The sequence below is a fragment of the Entelurus aequoreus genome, linkage group LG09 (genome assembly GCF_033978785.1).
Source record: "Entelurus aequoreus isolate RoL-2023_Sb linkage group LG09, RoL_Eaeq_v1.1, whole genome shotgun sequence".
Classification (NCBI taxonomy): Eukaryota; Metazoa; Chordata; class Actinopteri; order Syngnathiformes; family Syngnathidae; genus Entelurus; species Entelurus aequoreus.
Window position 1 is genome coordinate 73,105,709 of NC_084739.1, and position 21,469 is coordinate 73,127,177.

Genomic DNA, 21,469 nt, shown 5'->3' on the forward strand with positions numbered 1-21,469 from the left:
ACATGTGGCAGGTAAAAACAGCAAAAAAAATGAGCATGAAAAATCAACTCACCATAACACTGAAGTAGTGGTGTTTCTTTGCAAAGAGATGGCCCTTGGTTTCTTAACCATAGGGCCTAGTGAGCGCCCCCTAGAATGTAATACATCTGTTTTTTCAGCTGGGGTCCGCATAGGCCGCAGCGGTACTTAGTTGCAATACCCTTTTCCACCACTTGTGGCAGTAATGAGGATATAAAACAAACAGAAGAAGTCTGGCGCTAATGTCACAGAGAAAGTTCTTAAGCGCAAGAAATATGACTAAATTTGTGAAGCTGAATTTTCACATGCACTTGAATTTTATTGACAGTTTAGTTAAGAAACATATTAATTTACGCATTATTTTCACATGTGGCAGATAAAAACAGCAAAAAAATGAGCATAAAAAATCAACTCACCACAACACTGAAGGCGTGTTTCTTTGCGAAGAGATGGCCCTTGGTTTTTCGACCATAGGGCCGGGGCCTAGTGAGCGCCCCCTATAATGTAATATATTTGTTTTTTCAGTTGTGGTCCGCATAGGCCGCAACGGTACTTATTTGCAATACACTTTTCCACCACTTGTGGCAGTAATGAAGGTATAAAACAAACAGAAGAAGTCTGGCAATAATGTCACAGAGAAATTTCTTTAGCGCAAAAATTATGACTAAATTTGTGAAGTTGAATTTTCACTTGCACTTGAATTTTATTGACAGTTTACTTAAGAAACATATTAATGTACGCATTATTTTCACATGTGGCAGATAAAAACAGCAAAAAAATGAGCATTAAAAATCAACTCACCACAACACTGAAGTAGTGGTGTTTCTTTGCAAAGAGACGGCCCTTGGTTTCTTAACCATAGGGCCTAGTGAGCGCCCCCTAGAATGTAATACATCTGTTTTTTCAGCTGGGGTCCGCATAGGCCGCAGCGGTACTTAGTTGCAATACCCTTTTCCACCACTTGTGGCAGTAATGAGGATATAAAACAAAGAGAAGAAGTCTGGCGCTAATGTCACAGAGAAAGTTCTTAAGCGCAAGAAATATGACTAAATTTGTGAAGCTGAATTTTCACATGCACTTGAATTTTATTGACAGTTTAGTTAAGAAGCATATTAATGTACGCATTATTTTCACATGTGGCAGATAAAAACAGCAAAAAAATGAGCATAAAAAATCAACTCACCATAACACTGAAGGCGTGTTTCTTTGCGAAGAGATGGCCCTTGGTTTTTCGGCCATAGGGCCGGGGCCTAGTGAGCGCCCCCTATAATGTAATATATTTGTTTTTTCAGCTGTGGTCCGCATAGGCCGCAACGGTACTTATTTGCAATACACTTTTCCACCACTTGTGGCAGTAATGAAGATATAAAACAAACAGAAGAAGTCTGGCAATAATGTCACAGAGAAATTTCTTTAGCGCAAAAATTATGACTAAATTTGTGAAGTTAAATTTTCACTTGCACTTGAATTTTATTGACAGTTTACTTAAGAAACATATTAATGTACGCATTATTTTCACATGTGGCAGATAAAAACAGCAGAAAAATGAGCATTAAAAATCAACTCACCATAACACTGAAGTAGTGGTGTTTCTTTGCAAAGAGATGGCCCTTGGTTTCTTAACCATAGGGCCTAGTGAGCGCCCCCTAGAATGTAATACATCTGTTTTTTCAGCTGGGGTCCGCATAGGCCGCAGCGGTACTTAGTTGCAATACCCTTTTCCACCACATGTGGCAGTAGTGAGGATATAAAACAAACAGAAGAAGTCTGGCGCTAATGTCACAGAGAAAGTTCTTAAGCGCAAGAAATATGACTAAATTTGTGAAGCTGAATTTTCACATGCACTTGAATTTTATTGACAGTTTAGTTAAGAAACATATTATTGTACGCATTATTTTCACATGTGGCAGATAAAAACAGCAAAAAAATGAGCATAAAAAATCAACTCACCATAACACTGAAGGCGTGTTTCTTTGCGAAGAGATGGCCCTTGGTTTTTCGACCATAGGGCCCAGTGAGCGCCCCCTATAATGTAATATATTTGTTTTTTCAGCTGTGGTCCGCATAGGCCGCAACGGTACTTATTTGCAATACACTTTTCCACCACTTGTGGCAGTAATGAAGATATAAAACAAACAGAACAAGTCTGGCAATAATGTCACACAGAAATTTCTTAAGCGCAAAAATTATGACTAAATTTGTGAAGCTGAATTTTCACTTGCACTTGAATTTTTTGGACAGTTTAATTAAGAAACATATTAATGTATGCATTATTTTCATGTATGTGTCAAGTACCAAGTCATATGACTCTTGGGCGTTCGGCTGCAAAATTGGGTAAAAAAATTGGGCATGGTAATGTTATCATGATAGCATGCTAACAGTTAGCATTTTTCAAGTACCGCAGTGTTTCCCCACACATTCATTTATTTGTGGCGGCCCGCCACGAAAGAATTACGTCCACCACAAATAAAAAAAATAAAAAAATTTAAAAAAAATATATATATATATTTTTTTTTTTTTTTTTGTCCTGTCTAGCTTCTCAGGCAAATCATATAGTTGATGTAGATGCCCATATAGGCTGTTCAGATTTACTTTACAAAAGGGAAGTGTAGGATACTTCTCTTGTTGCCTTATTTGTATTTGACCACTACTGTTTTCTGTTTATTTGTTACTGACTGTGGCAGGACACCTCTGCCTCTGTTTCACTTTATGTTGCTGGTAAATAATATGCTTGTAGTAGTAGGCTAAAGTTAAATTATTTAGTATGCACTAATTAAAGGGGCAGAGCTTTAAGAGACATTTTAGCTTTTATATTTTATAAGATATATTTTTTGTAAGAACCACAATTAATAAATATATTTCAGTGAATAACTTATTGTTCAAATCTGTATATAAATATGTACATAAAGTGTTGTAATTATATTGTAAAATGGATGGATGGACGTTTAAAACAAAACTGTTATTATTAATTAGTAAGTATACATTTTTGAGCCTTTTTAGAGAAAATCATATCATTGTAGTAAATTATGCAAATTACTCGATGATGTCATGGGGACCACGCCCATAGCCACGCCCATAGCCACGCCCCCACCGCCACAGGTATCTTGGCAGTTTATGGGAAACACTGTACCGAGTTATATGATTCTTAAGCGTTTGGCTGCAAAATTGGCCAAAAGGTTAGCATGATAAGGTGAGCTTGCTAACAGTTAAAATGCATCAAGTTCCGAGTTGTATGACTATGAAGCGTATGCATGTAAAATTTGCTTTAAAAAAAAAAAAGTTAGCATGTGTCAAGTGCCGAGTTATATGACTCTTAGGCATTCGGCTGCAAAATTGGCAATACAAATTTGCCTCGTAAGGTTACCAAGCTAACAGTTAAAATATAATAAGTTATATGACAATGAAGCGTATGCATGTAAAATGTTTTTTTTTTTAAATAATTAAAAAATAAAGTTTGCATGCTTAGAGTTACCATTTGTCAAGCACTAAGTTGTATGACTCAGAGGTGTTTGACTGCAAAACTGGCTAAAAAAGTTGGCATGGTAAATGGCCTAGTGAGCGACCCCTAGAATGTAATATATCTGTTTTTTCAGCTGCGGTCCGAATAGGCCGCAGCGGTACCTAGTTGTAATACACTTTTCCACCACTTGTGGCAGTAATGACAATATAAAACAAACAGAAGAAGTCTGGGCGTTTGGTTGGTATATTGCCAAAAAGTATTTGGCCACCTGCCTTGATTCACATATGAACTTGAAGTGCCATCCCATTCCTAACCCATAGGGTTTAAAATTATGTCGGTCCACCTTTTGCCGCTATTACAGCTTCAACTCTTCTGGGAAGGCTGTCCACAAGGTTGCGGAGTGTGTTTATAGGAATTTTCCACCGTTCTTCCAAAAGCGCATTGGTGAGGTCGAGAAGGCCTGGCTCTCAGTCTCCGTTCTAATTCATCCCAAAGGTGTTCTATCGGGTTCAGGTCAGGACTCTGTGCAGGCCAGTCAGGTTCATCCACACCAGACTCTGTCAGCCATGTCTTGATGGACCTTGCTTTGTGTACTGTCATGTTGGAAGAGGAAGGGGCCCGCTCCAAACTATTCCCACAAGGTTGGGAGCATGGAATTGTCCAAAATGTTTTGGTATCCTGGAGCATTCCAAGTTCCTTTCACTGGAACTAAGGGGCCAAGCCCAACTCCTGAAAAACAACCCCACACCATAATTCCTCCTCCACCAAATTTCTAACTCGGCACAAGGTACTACGAAATGTATCGTTAGAAATCCTGAGAGCGGCCCATTCTTTCACAAATGTTTGTAGAAACAGTCTCAATGCCTAAGTGCTTAATTTTATACACCTGTGGCCGGGCCAAGTGATTAGGACACCTGATTCTGATCATTTGGATGGGTGGCCAAATACTTTTGGCAATATAGTATGTGTTTAAATGTCAACACAACAGCAGAACTGCATGATTCTAAGAGTCCGAATAAGTTGAGAGTAAACACCGTGCAGAGTCTTTCCTGCCATTGTTGGCTTGGGGATTTCCTCAAGGGACCGCACATTGTGGAAAAAGCCGGAAACTTGCCTGCTGGACATTTGACGAATGACTTCATTGTTGGAGTTTGGTTGTTTTCTTTTGAAAGGTCCCATGTTGCCGATTTTAAGTAGGTCTTAAAATGTGTGTTGATTGTCAGTTTAGCCCTACCGTTTTGTGTGCCTGTAGCTTTAACGCCAATGAGCTGGGTTTGTGCTTGTGGGTCTCCAAAATGCGCTATTGTGTACTTTATCCACTTGTCCAGTGGAATAGACGCACACAGATCACACACAACAAGGTAACACAAGAGTGTAAGTACTACTGGAGGACACAAACATTGGCAAAACTAGCATCGCAATGTGTGCTACATGCTAACATTACACACTTTACGCTAGCTAGCGTATTGTTGGCATATTTCAAATATATTCTGTACTTCTTGCTATAGAAAGGGTGTTTAAAGTTTCAAAATAATGAACTAATCCTTTCCGAGTTTTAAACAATTATATGTTTTTAAGATGTGTGTCAGAATCAAACACTGATGACATCTATTAAACGAGACAAGAAGCAAGGAATTAAACGGAGACAGAATTCAATTTAGGTCAATTGAGGAGAAACGTCTGGGCTGTACTCTAGCACAGTCTCCATCACGCTCTGGAAAAATATTGTACACCTCCTCATTTATTTGGACTTTCCCTGATTACATGGCAACAGCTGTTTCTAAGGGACGGGGGTCATAAACAGCCATCGCCTTTGATTAAAACAGTTCAAAGAAAAGGTCCCTGGAGGAGAGTCGGGTCCCGCTTCCTCTTCGCTTTGTAGTTCTCTGGTCAAAACAATATATTTCTGTTGATTACAATACATGAAAGAAACAGAACACCTTCATGTTGCTTCCCGTCCTACACAGTGGAGTTTTACAAGCCTTCTGCTTGGTAGGATTAAAGACAGCTTTTGTCTACTCGCCGGGAACTCATTGAAACACAAAGTTTTGTGATAACATAGATGAAATTATTCTAACAATGTGTACTCAATATTTTTGTCGTATTAAGTACTCATAAAAACATACTTTTGTGTTCAGACAACACAGCGGACGTCCTGGTGGAACAAGGCTCCTTCAGCCTGGACGACCCCAGAGACTACAGCGTGGACGTTAGCATCAGCGACGGTGGACGCCCCGTCCAGACTAGCACCACCAAACTGGCCATCAAGGTATGTTTAAGTATAAAGTACTAATCAATGGCTGTGATAAAGTACTACTCAAGGTCTGTAATAAAGTATGAAGTACTAATCAAGGTCTGAGTTAAAGTATAAAGTACTAATTCAAGTTTGTGATAAAGTAAAAAGTACTAATCAAGGTCTGTAATAAAGTATAAAGTACTAATCAAGGTCTGTAATCAAATCAAACTATTTGTATAGCACTTGTCATACATATACTGTAAAATATAGCACACAGTGTTATACATTTAAAAACACAGTAAAGTAAAAAGTACTAATCAATGGCTGTGATACTGTATAAAGTACTAATTGAGGTCTGTAATAAAGTACTGGGTACTAATCAAGGTCTGTGTTAAAGTATACAGTACCAATTAAGGCCAGGTTGAGATGTAACTTACTAGTCAAAGTATGTGTTTAACGTATTAAGTACTAGTCAAATAATGTGTTAATAGTATAAAGTACTAATCAAGGTTTTTGTTCAATTATAAAGTACTAATCAAGGTCGGCAAATCAAATCAAAGTTTATTGTACAGCACTTTTCATACATATACTGTAAAATGTAACACAGTGCTTTACATTTAAAAACACAATAAAGTAAAACGTACTAATCAATGGCTGTGTTACTGTATAAAGTACTAATCAATATATGTAATAAAGTATAAGGTACTAATCAAAGTCTGTGTTAAAGTATAAAATACTAATCAATGTATGTGTTAAAGTATAAAGTACTAATCAGAGTCTATGATTAAGTATAAACTAAAAAAGTAGGATATAAAATATCGAACAAGGTCTGTTTGAAGTATTAAGTACCAATTAAAGTTTTTCTTAAATTAAAAAGTACTAATGGAAGTATAAAGTATTAATCAAGGCCTCTGTTAAAGTAAAAAATATTAGTAAAGGTCTGTGATGACGTACAAAGTACTAATCAAGGTTTTTGGCAAAGTATAAAGTACTAATCAAAGCATAAAGTACTAATCAAAGCATAAAGTACCAATAAAGATATGTGTTAAAGTATAAAGTTCCAATTAAGGCCAGGTTGAGATATAACTTACAAATCAAAGTATGTGTTTAAAGTATAAAGTACTAATGAAATTATGTTTTAATAGTATAAAGTACTAATCAAGGTTTTTGTTAACTTATAAAGTACTAATCCAAGTATAATGTGCAACTCTATGTCTGTGTTAAAGTAAATAGTACTGGTTAAGATATAAAGTAGCAATAAAGGTCTGTGTGAAAGTACAAAGTATTAATCAAGGCCTGTGTTAAAGTATAAAGTACTAATTAAGGCCTGTGAGAAAATATAAAGTACTAATTATGGCATGCATGAAAGTATGAAGTACTAATTAAGATATATGGTAAAGTATAAAGTACTAATCAAGGTCTTTGTTAAAGTATAGCATACTAATTAAGGTCTGTGATAAAGTATAAAGTACTAAGCAAGACCTGTGTTAAAGCATAAAGTACTAATTAAGGTATGTGGTAATGTATAAAATACTAATCAAAGTCTTTGATAAAGTATAAAGTTTAAATCAAGGTCTGTCTGAGAGTATAAAGTACTAATTAAAGCATGTGTTCAAGTATTATTGAAGGCCTTTACTAAAGTATATAATACTAATCAAGGTCTGAGTAAAAGTATAAAGTGCTAATTAAGGCCTGTGTTCAAATATCAAGTACTAATCAAGGCCTGTGTTAAAGTATAGAGTACTAATCAAGTTCTGTGTGAAAGTATGAAGTACTAATCAAGGCCTGTGTTAAAGTATAGAGTACTAATCAAGGTGTGTGTGAAAGTATAAAGTACTAATCAAGGCCTGTGTTAAAGTATAAAGTACTGATCAAGTTCTGTGTGAAAGTATAAAGTACTAATTAAGGCCTGTGTTCAAATATTACGTACTAATCAAGGCCTGTGTTAAAGTATAAAGTACTGATCAAGTTCTGTGGGAAAGTATAAAGTACTAATTAAGGCCTGTGTTCAAATATCAAGTGCTAATCAAGGCTCGTGTTGAAGTATAAAGTACTAATCATATTCTGTGTGAGAGTATACAATACTAATCAAAGCCTGTGTTCAAGTATCAAGGATTAATCAAGGCCTGTGTTAAAGTATATAGTACTAAACAAGTTCAGTGTAAAAGTATTAAGTACTAATTAAGGCCTGTGTGAAAGTATAAAGTACTAATCAAGTTGTGTGCGAAAGTATAAAGTACTAATCAAGTTGTGTGCGAAAGTATAAAGTGCTAATTAAGACAGGTGTTCAAATATCAAGTACTAATCAAGGCCTGTGTTAAAGTATAAAGTGCTGATCAAGTTCTGTGTGAAAGTATAAAGTACTAATCAAGTTGTGTCTGAAAGTATAAAGTGCTAATTAATGCCTGTGTTAAAATATCAAGTACTAATCAAGGCCTGTGTTGAAGTATAAAGTACTGATCAAGTTTGGTGTGAAAGTATAAAGTACTAATCAAGTTGTGTCTGAAAGTATAAAGTGCTAATTAATGCCTGTGTTCAAATATCAAGTACTAATCAAGGCCTGTGTTAAAGTATAAAGTACTAACCAAGTTGTGTCTGAAAGTATAAAGTGCTAATTAATGCCTGTGTTCAAATATCAAGTACTAATCAAGGCCTGTGTTAATGTATAAAGTACTAATTAAAGCCTGTGTTCAAATAACAAGCACTACTTGAGGTCTGTGTTAAAGTATAAAGTACTAACCAAGTTCTGTGTGAAAGTATAAAGTACTAATTAAGGCCAGTGTGCAAATATAAAGTACTAATCAAAGCCTTTGTTCAAGTATCAATGATCAATCAAGGCCTGTGTTAAAGTATATAGTACTAATCAAGTTCTGTGTGAAAGTATTACGTACTAATTAAGGCCTGTGTGCAAGTATAAAGTACTAACCAAGTTATGTGTGAAAGTATAAAGTACTAATTAAGGCCAGTGTGCAAATATAAATTACTAATCAAAGCCTGTGTTCCAGTATCAATGATTAATCAAGGCCTGTGTTAAAGTACTGTATATAGTACTAATCAAATTCTGTGTAAAAGTATTAAGTACTAATTAAGGCCTGTGTGCAAGTATAAAGTACTAACCAAGTTATGTGTGAAAGTATAAAGTACTAATTAAGGCCAGTGTGCAAATATAAATTACTAATCAAAGCCTGTGTTCCAGTATCAATGATTAATCAAGGCCTGTGTTAAAGTATAAAGTACTAACCAAGTTCTGTGTGAAAGTATAAAGTACTAATTAAGGCCAGTGTGCAAATATAAATTACTAATCAAAGCCTGTGTTCCAGTATCAATGATTAATCAAGGCCTGTGTTAAAGTATATAGTACTAATCAAGTTCTGTGTGAAAGTATTAAGTACTAATTAAGGCCTGTGTGCAAGTATAAAGTACTAACCAAGTTATGTGTGAAAGTATAAAGTACTAATTAAGGCCAGTGTGCAAATCTAAATTACTAATCAAAGCCTGTGTTCAAGTATCAATGATTAATCAAGGCCTGTGTTAAAGTATAAAGTACTAATCAAGTTCTGTGTGAAAGTATTAAGTACTAATTAAGGCCAGTGTGCAAATATAAAGTACTAATCAAAGCCTTTGTTCAAGTATCAATTATTTAAGGCCTGTGTTAAAGTATATAGTACTAATCAGGTCGTGTGAAAGTATTAAGTACTAATTAAGGCCTGTGTGCAAGTATAAAGTACTAATTAAGGCCTGTGTGAAAGTATCAAGTACTAATTAAGGCCTGTGTGAAAGTATAAAGTACTAATTAAGGCCTGTGTGAAAGTATAAAGTGCTAATTAAGGCCTGTGTGCAAGTATAAAGTACTAATCAAAGCCTGTGTTCAAGTATCAAGTACTACACAACCCAACGAGGTGGTTTAACGGTTCATGTGATTGGCTGCAGGCGTGTCGCTGCGATGCCAGGCGGATTCCGACGCAATGCAAGGCCGTGGCTCAGAAGATGGGAGTAAGCGTCCACGTGCTGATCGCCATCCTTCTCTGCATCCTCACCATCTTGGGTACGTTGGCAAAAAAATCATCGTACATGAATTGTGAACCGTGAGAACCCATGTTGTAATCGGAAAGCTGCTGAGTCAGCAGTAAATCAGAGTAACACGCACGTACCTTTTTAAATCTGCTGGATGTTGACCGCGAATGATACAAAAAAAATAATGATATATTAGAGTGAATAAAAACTACATCAGGAGGTCGCCTACAGCCACAGCTGTAAATGACAGCTAGCGTCATAACATTACGATAGCACATACAATGCTACAATGCATGAAACCATTCCTACAGACACCACACATGGGACGGTTTGGTAAGTCAGAATTGTTTTAGTTATTTTGTAAAACTTACAAACGTCGCTTGGAGTGATGAATGAAGAATCCACACGAGTAAAAACGCTATGGACGGCCAGAAGACAGAACGTCAACCGTACATCCGGTGGAAAGCACAACCAATAACATCTATTTTGTGCATTTGCTTGATTTTTTTGTAAACTTTTTGCATTATGGCCGTCAGCAAGAAAAAAATCCAGAAATTAGCCACACTGTTTTATAAACCGCAGGGTTCAAAGCGCAGGAAAACATATATTAGCCACACTAGACTATAAGCCGCAGATATATACGTTATTAAATGAGTTGTTTACGCATGAATATTTTTTTTATGCTTATTTACAAAGCTCAATTTTTTCCAAACGTTGTCTGTAACACGGCAGTAAAACGGCTGATCAGACAAAACAGAAGTCATCGTCATGGACCCACAAACTGCGCAAGCTAGCTCTCCAATCAGTGAAACAGACTCAATAACGAAAATGAAACTGAAACAATACAAAAAGAATGCCATTGTAAGTTCTGTAATACTAACACAGACACTCGTAAACGTGTCAGCATATTAGCTAATATTAACGACGCTAGCGTCATAACATTACGATAGCACATACAAATATGCATGAAACCATTCCTACAAACATCACACATGAGACGGTTTGGTAAATAAGAATTGTTTTAGTTATATTGTAAAACTTACAAACGTCGCTTGGAGCGATGAATGAAGAATCCACACGAGTAGAAACGCAATGGACGGCCAGAAGACCGAACGTCAACCGTACATCCGGTGGAAAGCACAAACAATAACATCTATTTTGTGCATTTGCTTGATTTTTTTGTAAACTTTTTGCATTATGGCCGTCAGCAAGAAAAAATCCAGAAATTAGCCACACTGTTTTATAAACCGCAGGGTTTAAAGCGCAGGAAAAAATATATTAGCCACACTAGACTATAAGCCGCAGATATATACGTTATGAAATGAGTTGTTTACGCATGAATATTTTTTTTATGTTTATTTACATAGCTCAATTTTTTCCAAACGTTGTCTGTAACACGGCAGTAAAACGGCTGATCAGACAAAACAGAAGTCATCGTCATGGACCCACAAACTGCGCAAGTTAGCTCTCCAATCAGTGAAACAGACTCAATAACGAAAATGAAACTGAAACAATACAAAAAGAATGCCATTGTAAGTTCTGTAATACTAACACAGACACTCGTAAACGTGTCAGCATATTAGCTAATGTTAACGACGCTAGCGTCATAACATTACGATAGCACATACAAATATGCATGAAACCATTCCTACAAACATCACACATGAGACGGTTTGGTAAATAAGAATTGTTTTAGTTATATTGTAAAACTTACAAACGTCGCTTGGAGCGATGAATGAAGAATCCACACGAGTAGAAACGCTATGGACGGCCAGAAGACCGAACGGCAACTGTACTTCCGGTGGAAAACACAAACAATAACATCTATTTTGTGTATTTGCTTGTTTTTTTTGTAAACTTTTTGCATTATGGCCGTCAGCAAAGAAAAAATCCAGAAAATTAGCCACACTGTTTTATAAGCCGCAGAGTTCAAAGCGCAGGAAAAAATATATTAGCCACACTAGACTATAAGCCGCAGATATATACGTTATGAAATGAGTTGTTTACGCATGAATATTTTTTTTATGTCTATTTACATAGCTCAATTTTTTCCAAACGTTGTCTGTAACACGGCAGTAAAACGGCTGATCAGACAAAACAGAAGTCATCGTCATGGACCCACAAACTGCGCAAGCTAGCTCTCCAATCAGTGAAACAGACTCAATAACGAAAATGAAACTGAAACAATACAAAAAGAATGCCATTGTAAGTTCTGTAATACTAACACAGACACTCGTAAACGTGTTAGCATATTAGCTAATGTTAACGACGCTAGCGTCATAACATTACGATAGCACATACAAATATGCATGAAACCATTCCTAGAAACATTACACATGAGACGGTTTGGTAAATAAGAATTGTTTTAGTTATATTGTAAAACTTACAAACGTCGCTTGGAGCGATGAATGAAGAATCCACACGAGTAGAAACGCTATGGACGGCCAGAAGACCGAACGGCAACTGTACTTCCGGTGGAAAACACAAACAATAACATCTATTTTGTGTATTTGCTTGTTTTTTTTGTAAACTTTTTGCATTATGGCCGTCAGCAAAGAAAAAATCCAGAAAATTAGCCACACTGTTTTATAAGCCGCAGAGTTCAAAGCGCAGGAAAAAAGTGCGGAATTTATGGTATATATTATGACTACATTGTATCATCGTTAATCGGCAATAACTGATGTATCGTCCAGCGAAATATGTTAGGAAAAGACATTTAGAGTGGAACTTCTCCCCGCCTTGGTCTTCCTGTCGCTTCGCCGAAGAACGCGGCGGGGGCGGGCGGGAAAACGAAGCCCAAGATGGCGAGCGCGCCATTCCCTTCGATACCTTCGCCCCCGTGTCTCTAGATGGGAGACGGGGACGGCGATAGGCGGCCTGGCGGGGAAAGATGAGAGGAGGAAGTTGGCGATAAAGAGGCAAGGAGGGACGGACGGAGAAGAGGTGGATTGTGGGAAAGGGGCGAAAAATAGGAGTGGTAACGAGGGGAGTTTATCAGCACTTTAGGTGCCGTCTGCTTATCAAACGGCAGCAAACATTCAACTTATTAACTATTAATACACTCTTTCTCCATTTTCTCCTTCTCCCGGCCTCCCTGGCGTTATCAAGCGCCCTCGACACAGCCCAGATTAACTATTTAACGCACGTGTCATTATCTGACATGAGGGCCTCAAGCAATTTAGCGCCGTTCACTTTTTCTCAGCGTTTGACCCGCCGGAACAGAACATTTTCTCACTGCGCAAAGAAAAGGAGACACTTTTTTTTTTTTTTTTTTTTTCCCCTGCCCCCTTTCTTCTCGTCTAAGTCTGATATCTGTCGAGCTTATTAAACTGCGGAGCATGTGTTGTAAAAGATTAATCTGTCGCTTTCCCATGCAAACTTAAAGGCGTACCCCGCTCACTAAAAGGCATGGGTAATGCCGCACGTCCTCAAGGAGACGCAAGTTCACATCAGAGCCCCGAGCTCGCCGCCTTCGTTTCTAATGTCACTTCCTGCTTCCTCCTTGTCCTCGTCCCCCGAGCCCTAAGTAGTCTCAATGGAAGTCCTACAAAGTCATCAATAGGGATGGGTACCACTCACATGTGAATGTTTTTATTATCATTAGAGGTGTCCGATAATGGCTTTTTTGTCGATATTGTCCAACTCTTAATTACCGATTCTGATATCAACCGATACCAATATATACAGTTGTGGAATTAAAACATTATTATGCCTAATTTTGTTGTGATGCCCCAATGCAACAAGGTTTTCCAAAATAAATCAACTCAAGTTATGGAAAATATGCCATATTTATTATCGAAGTCACAAAGTGCATTATTTTTTTTTAACATGCCTCAAAACAGCAGCTTGGAATTTGGGACATGCTCTCCCTGAGAGAGCATGAGGAGGTTGAGGTGGGCAGGGTGTAGCGGGGGGTGTATATTGTAGCGTCCCGGAAGAGTTAGTGCTGCAAGGGGTTCTGGGTATTTGTTCTGTTGTGTTCATGTTGTGTTACGGTGCGGATGTTCTCCCGAGATGTGTTTGTCATTCTTGTTTGGTGTGGGTTCACAGTGTGGCGCATATTTGTAACAGTGTTAAAGTTGTTTATACGGACACCCTCAGTGTGACCTTTATGGCCGTTGACCAAGTATGCATGGCATTCACTTGTGTGTGTGAAAAGCCGTAGATATTATGTGATTGGGCAGTGCCTTTAAGGTTTATTGGCGCTCTGTACTTCTCCCTCCGTCCGTGTACCACTCCGTACAGCGGCGTTTTAAAAAGTCATACATTTTACTTTTTGAAACCGATACCGATAATTTCCGATATTACATTTTAAAGCATTTATCGGCCGATAATATCGGCAGTCCGATATTATCGGACATCTCTAATTATCCTTATATTATCGTTAGCAGGTATGAAAATAAATTGCAATCAGTCGCAAGTCCGAGTCGTCGTATGGCTATGAAGCGTACGCATGTAAAAATTTGCTAAAAACGTTAGCATTTGTCAAGTACCAAGTCGTATGGATTTTAGCTGGGTTCACTTCATAAAACCACTGTCAGTAACTACAGTTTGTCACTACATTTGTAAGTGCAAGTTATGCAAAGCAAAAGCCATTTATCAACAACACCCAGAATTGCGACCGGCTTCGTAGCTGACCAAAGTCAGCTACATGGTCTTAGGAACACTTCAGAAACCCTCTGTCAGTAACTACAGTTGGTCGCTACATCTGTAAGTGCAAGTTAAAACTCTCCTATGCAAAGCGAAAGCCATTTATCAACAACACCCAGAAACGCCACCGGCTTCGCTGGGCTCGAGCTCATCTAAGATGGACTGATGCAAAGTGAAAAAGTGTTCTGTGGTCTGACGAGTCCACATTTCAAATAGTTTTTGGAAACTGTGGACGTCGTGTCCTCCGGACCAAAGAGGAAAAGAACCATCCGGATTGTTATAGGCTCAAAGTTCAAAAGCCAGCATCTGTGATGGTATGGGGGTGTATTAGTGCCCAAGGCATGGGTAACTTACACATCTGTGAAGGCACCATTAATGCTGAAAGGTACATACAGGTTTTGGAGCAACATATGTTGCTATCTAAGGAACGTTATCATGGACGCCCCTGCTTATTTCAGCAAGACAATGCCAAGTCGCGTGTTACAACAGCGTGGCTTCATAGTAAAAGAGTGTGGGTACTAGACTTCTCCCATTAAAAATGTGTGGCGCCATATGAAGCCTAAAATACGACAACGTAGACCCCAGACTGTTGAACAACATAAGCTGTACATCAAGCAAGAATGGGAAAGAATTCCACCTGAGAAGCTTCAAAAATGTGTCTCCTCAGTTCCCAAACGTTTACTGAGTGTTGTTAAAAGGAAAGGCCATGTAACACAGTGGTAAAAATGCCCCTGTGCCGACTTTTTTGCAATGTGTTGCTGCCATTAAATTCTAAGTTAATGGTTATTTGCAAAAAAAATTAAGTTTCTCAGTTGGAACATTAAATATCTTGTCTTTGCAGTCCATTCAAGTGAATATAAGTTGAAAAGGATTTGCAAATCATTGTATTCTGTTTTTATTTACCATTTACACGACGTGCCAACTTCACTGGTTTTGTACATCCTTACTAATATACATAAGCAGCAGATACAGAACTGTCGTTAAAAGGGTGGATGATATTTCATCAACAACTTTATCCAGCTCTTCCTTCAATGCTCTTCCTAATTTCCTCTCCTCCTCCTTCCTGTCTTTGCCAAGTACTTTCTGTTTCTCGCTGGCTGAGAAGACTCATTTGCTGCAGGCAAACTTTGCAGACACCTCAAAACCGTCCGCCGCTCATTTTGCCGCCGCCTGTGTTTTTTCCAGACTCGCTCACTTGTTAGCGCCTTCTTCCTCCTCCTCCTCCTCCTCCTCGCTCGCTTCCTGGCCCCATTCTCATTCATGCCCCAATTTCCGATCGACGTCGCTTTTCGAAAGCCTCCCTGGCTTTCCTCGTTCGACTGACCGCTTTAATCTCGCCAGGCAAAGTCTTCCACGCGCTCGTTAATCGCGCCCACCAACTGCTGCCTGTCAAACATCAAAACGCCGCTGCGTAACTTTTGAACGTCTTTCCAAAAAAAAAAGAGTGTTTTCCCAAAACTGAACATGTCTGCCGTGTCTTTCAGTGATCGTGATTCTGTTCGTGATGAAGAAACGCTTCCACAAGGACTCGCTGGCCGGCATGAAGAACAGCGGCGAGATTCACGAACAGCTGGTCACGTACGACGAGGAGGGCGGAGGGGAGATGGACACTAACGGGTATGTGGTTGAAAAACACTCACTCACTTATTTCTAGGGATGATGTTCGAAATCGGTTCTCCCGGTTGTTCGATAAGAAAAGAACCGATTCCATGGACTCAAATCCCTTTTTGAGAACCGGTTCCCGAGTTGGTTCTTTATTCGAATCCCTGGGAACAAATCCCTTCCCACGTACAGGAAATGCCCTGTGGGACGCAATGTTATGCCCATTTGATTGTAGACTCTTACTTGTGGCGATATGAAAATATTACGCGTCCGGGTTGAGACAATTGAGAAGTAGACAAGTTGTGTTAGCTCATACTTGCCAACCCTCCTGTTTTTAGCGGGAGGGGGGTGTTCTTAGTGTCATAGTGTGTGTAGTTAGTATGTTCCAATAGCAGCAGAAGTGCACTTTTTGGAGAGCTGTATTATTTTCAGTTTTGTGCCCAAGGGACTGATTTTATTTAACACCATATTATTATTTATACACCTATAGTGATCACAGAGACAGGTTTTTTTGGTGTTACTGTATATATTTGTTTTTCTGAAAAATCCCACTTAATATACTTTGGGTAACAACAGTCAATATTTTTATTTTTTATTTTTTAGGGGGGTAACAGTCAATATCTATTTTTATTTTTATTTTTTTTCTTATAAAATAAAAGTGAGCTTTTGTTAAACCAAATATTGTGTTTTTTTCCATATACAACAACCTATCTGGATTCGATAAGAGAATCGATAAGGAATCGGTTCGATAAGAGGATTCTATAATAAATCCCTTTTTGAGAACCGGTTCCCGTTATCGAGGCCACTATAGTAAAGAAAAAGAGTTGGTTCTTTATTCGAATCCCTGGGAACAAATCCCTTCCCACGTACAGGAAATGCCCTGTGGGACGCAATGTTATGCCCATTTGATTGTAGACTCTTACTTGTGGCGATATGAAAATGATACGCGTCCGGGTTGAGACAATTGAGAAGTAGACAAGTTGTGTTAGCTCATACTTGCCAACCGTCCTGTTTTTAGCGGGAGAATCCCGGTATTCAGCGCCTCTCCCGACAACCTCCCGGCAGAGATTTTCTCCCGACAAACTCCCGGTATTCAGCCGGAGCTGGAGGCCACGCCCCCTCCAGCTCAATGCGGACCTGAGACTGAGTGGGGACAGCCTGTTCTCACGTCCGCTTTCCCACAATATAAACAGCTTGCTGAAATGATATACTCATCATGAACGGAGAAGTTAAACAGGACAATACTGCCATCTAATGGATAGCCACCGGAACACTGAAATTCAAGTTTGTTTGTTTTTTTTCTATGTAAATAAAATAAATATATATATATATATATATATATATATATATATATATATATATATATATATATATATATATATATATATATATATATATATATATATATATATATATATATATATAGCTAGAATTCACTGAAAGTCAAGTATTTCATACATATATATATATATATATATGAAATATATATGAAATACTCGAGTTGGTGAATTCTAGCTGTAAATAACCACGCCCCCAACCACGCCCCCCGCCCCCAAACCCCCACACCCTACCCCCCACCTCCCGATATTGGAGGTCTCAAGGTTGGCAAGTATGTGTTAGCTCTTACAAGCCTTGGAAAAGCTAAGTCTGTAAGTAAACTGTTCAACTTGTTTATGTAACTCAACATTAAGGTGGAAAGTGGTTAAGTTTGATACTAAGATGTTTATTGAAAAACGATTTTTGTGCACTGTTTCAATGGATGTTTTGAGGACTAAAAATGGCTGCCAGTCGTGTATTTCCACCATCGAAATAGTTTCAACACTCAGAAGTATTTGTTTGATGATAGTACTGTATATTTGTGTGAAGCTAATATTTACATATTGTGTATTACATTTCAGTATGTTAATTGAATCACATAGCTTATACATTTGTCAGTGTGTGTATTTCAGTTTAAAACAAAAAAAAAACAGTCCAGTGCAAGACAAAAGTAAAGATAGGTAAAGACAAAGCAAGATCAACAACAATAAAGAGCCTAAATGGATGAATCTGCTTTGGATTGTTTGTAAGATGTCTGCCAAGCTGTATAACCTCAACACGTATAGTGAGGGCAGAACAGGTCAAGACACGGCAATTATTGCCAGGCTTCGCTCTCATGTAAGGGGGGAAGAATTGTTGATTGATGACTGTGGTGTTCTTAGTGTCATAGTGTGTGTAGTTAGTATGTTCCAATAGCAGCAGAAGTGCACTTTTTGGAGAGCTGTATTATTTTCAGTTTTGTGCCCAAGGGACTGATTTTATTTAACACCATATTATTATTTATACACCTATAGTGATCACAGAGACAGGTTTTTTTGGTGTTACTGTATATATTTATTTTTCTGAAAAATCCCACTTAATATACTTTGGGTAACAACAGTCAATATTTTTATTTTTTATTTTTTAGGGGGGTAACAGTCAATATTTATTTTTATTTTTATTTTTTTTCTTATAAAATAAAAGTGAGCTTTTGTTAAACCAAATATTGTGTTTTTTTCCATATACAACAACCTATCTGGATTCGATAAGAGAATCGATAAGGAATCGGTTCGATAAGAGGATTCTATAATGGGCTCGAACTCGATAATTTCTTATCAAACAACATAAAATAACTACTGCCACCTGCTGGAATGTTCGGGAGTAATCTACATTATTAATTGCATAATTAAAAATTGTCAGTGTAATTTTATGTGTTATCACAAAAGTTTCCGTTTTCGGAATCTTCCGGCGAGCAGGCAAAGGCTGTCTTTGTTGTACCAAGCCAAAGGCTTGTAAAATTCCATCGTGTACGATGGGAGGGGGAGGGGTTATCTATTGTGATCCGAGACCTGCCCAAGCTCGATCCAGGACCAGCCCAAGCCCGAGGCATCTTTTTTCTTTTGTGTTAATGTGACCGAAAACAATGTTCCTCGCACGTTTTGGTGAATCAGTCGTTTTCATCAATCACAGACTGTAGCGCGGACCTACTTCCTGTTCCTGTCTGCAGCACTAAGCCTTCTGGGTACTGTAGTACATAAATATTTACTTCCAAGTTTACGATACTTTCCGGACTACAGAGAGCATCCGTATATAAGCCGCACCCACAACATTTTGGGAAAGAAAATCCATATATTAGCCGCACCTGACTATAAGCCGCAGATATATACGTTGTGAAATGAGTTATTTACACAGTAAGAGTTTGTAAATGTTTATTTACATACCTCATTTGTTTCCAAACTGTGTCTGTAACACGGCAGTAAAACGGCCGATCAAACAAAACAGAAGAACGTTCATGTTTTTAAGAACATGCTTAGGACTAGAGATGTCCGATAATGGCTTTTTTGCCGATATCCGATATTCCGATATTGTCCAACTCTTAATTACCAATTCCGATATCAACCGATACCGATATATACAGTCGTGGAATCAACACATTATTATGCCTAATTTTGTTGCGATGACCCGCTGGATGCATTAAACAATGTAACAAGGTTTTCCAAAATAAATCAACTCAAGTTATGGACAAAAATGCCAACATGGCACTGCCATATTTATTACTGAAGTCACAAAGTGCATTATTTTTTTTAACATGCCTCAAAACAGCAGCTTGGAATTTGGGACATGCTCTCCCTGAGAGAGCATGAGGAGGTTGAGGTAGGTTGAGGGGGGCGGGTAGGGAATAGCGGGGGTGTACATTGTACCTTCCCGGAAGGGTTAGTGCTGCAAAGGGTTCTGGGTATTTATTCTGTTGTGTTTATGTTGTGTTACGGTGCGGAGGTTCTCCCGAAATGTGTTTGTCATTCTTGTTTGGTGTGGGTTCACAGTGTGGCGCATGTTTGTAATAGTGTTAAAGTTGTTTATACGTCACCCTCAGTGTGACCTGTATGGCTGTTGACCAAGTATGCTGGGCATTCACTTGTGCGTGTGAAAAGCCGTAGATATTATGTGACTGGGCCGGCACGCAAAGGCAGTGCCTTTAAGGTTTATTGGCGCTCTGTACTTCTCCCTACGTCCGTGTACACAGCGGCATTTTAAAAAGTCATAAATTTTACTTTTTGAAACCGATACCGATAATTTTGAAACCGATATCAATAATTTCGGATATTACATTTTAAAGCATTTATCGGCCGATAATATCGGCAGTCCGATATTATCGGACATCCCTAAAGTTTACGATACTTTCAGGACTATAGAGAGCAACCGTATATAAGCCGCACCCACAAAATTTTTTGGGAAAAAAAAACGATATATTAGCCGCACCTGAGTATAAGCCGCAGATATATATACGTTGTGAAATGAGTTATTTACACAGTAAGAGTTTGTAAATGTTTATTTGCATACCTCATTTGTTTCCAAACTGTGTCTGTAACACGGCAGTAAAACGGCCGATCAAACAAAACAGAAGAACGTTCATGTTTTTAAGAACATGCTTAGGACCCACCTTTTTGATTTGGCTATTACATATTATTTTATTGAAGACATTTATAATTTACTTTTTATCCTATTAGTTATGCAAGATTTTATTTAGTTCTATTTATTTATTATTTATTTACTGTAGATTAATTTTATTTTCATCTTTTTTTACATTTTTTTATTTCCAAACATTCTTCAGATGAGCCAACTGCCTCAGGGGTTATCGACCATTTGCATCCTGGTTTTTGATTGATTGATTGAAACTTTTATTAGTAGATTGCACAGTACAGTACATATTCCGTACAATTGACCACTAAATGGTAACACCCGAATAAGTTTTTCAACTTGTTTAAGTCGGGGTCCACGTTAATCAATTCATGGTACAAATATATACTATCAGCATAATACAGTCATCACACAAGTTAATCATCAGAGTATATCATTGAATTATTTACATTATTTACAATCCGGGGGTTGGGATGTGGAGGGAGTTTGGTTGATATCAGCACTTCAGTCATCAACAATTATATCATCTGAGAAATGGACATTGTAACAGTGTAGGTCTGACTTAGTAGGATATGTACAGCGAGCAGTGAACATAGCTAGCTCAGAAAGTATAAGAACAAGTATATACATTTGATTATTTACATTTGATTTACAATCCGGGGAGGTGGGATGTGGTGGGGGAGGGTGTTAGTCTAGGGTTGTAATTGCCTTGAGGTGTTCTTTTAGTGCGGCCATGGTCTGATGACCTCCTGGTTCAGATGGCTTCTGTGATAGTGTTTACTCACATGTCTCCTCTGTACTCAGCCATGCAGTCATTTGTTCATATAGTTGCATATGTGTGTATGTTGTGTGTGTGTGTTTGTGTTTGGTATCTGTGTCCGTGCGTACGTATGTGATAATGGGGGGTATGGGTCACCGGGGTATCGTTTTTAACTTTGTAAAGCACTTTGCGTTGCATTTCTTTTATTTATGAAAAACGCTTTATAAATAAAGTTTGATTGATTGATTGATTGATAAGTTATCACCATGGATCCACTAGCTTTAGAAGTGAGCTC

At 38.0% G+C, this 21,469-nt stretch overlaps 1 protein-coding gene across 1 annotated transcript in view; it reads left to right on the plus strand.

Annotated features, from left to right (window-relative positions):
- The window catches only part of cdh5 (cadherin 5), a 129,161-nt gene that overhangs the window by 102,445 nt on the left and 5,247 nt on the right, over positions 1-21,469 (plus strand). The window contains exons 12-14 of the mRNA XM_062059307.1: positions 5,617-5,747; positions 9,645-9,759; positions 15,863-15,995. Of these exons, the coding sequence (XP_061915291.1) occupies positions 5,617-5,747; positions 9,645-9,759; positions 15,863-15,995 (379 nt within the window). The remainder of the gene's footprint in view (positions 1-5,616; positions 5,748-9,644; positions 9,760-15,862; positions 15,996-21,469) is intronic.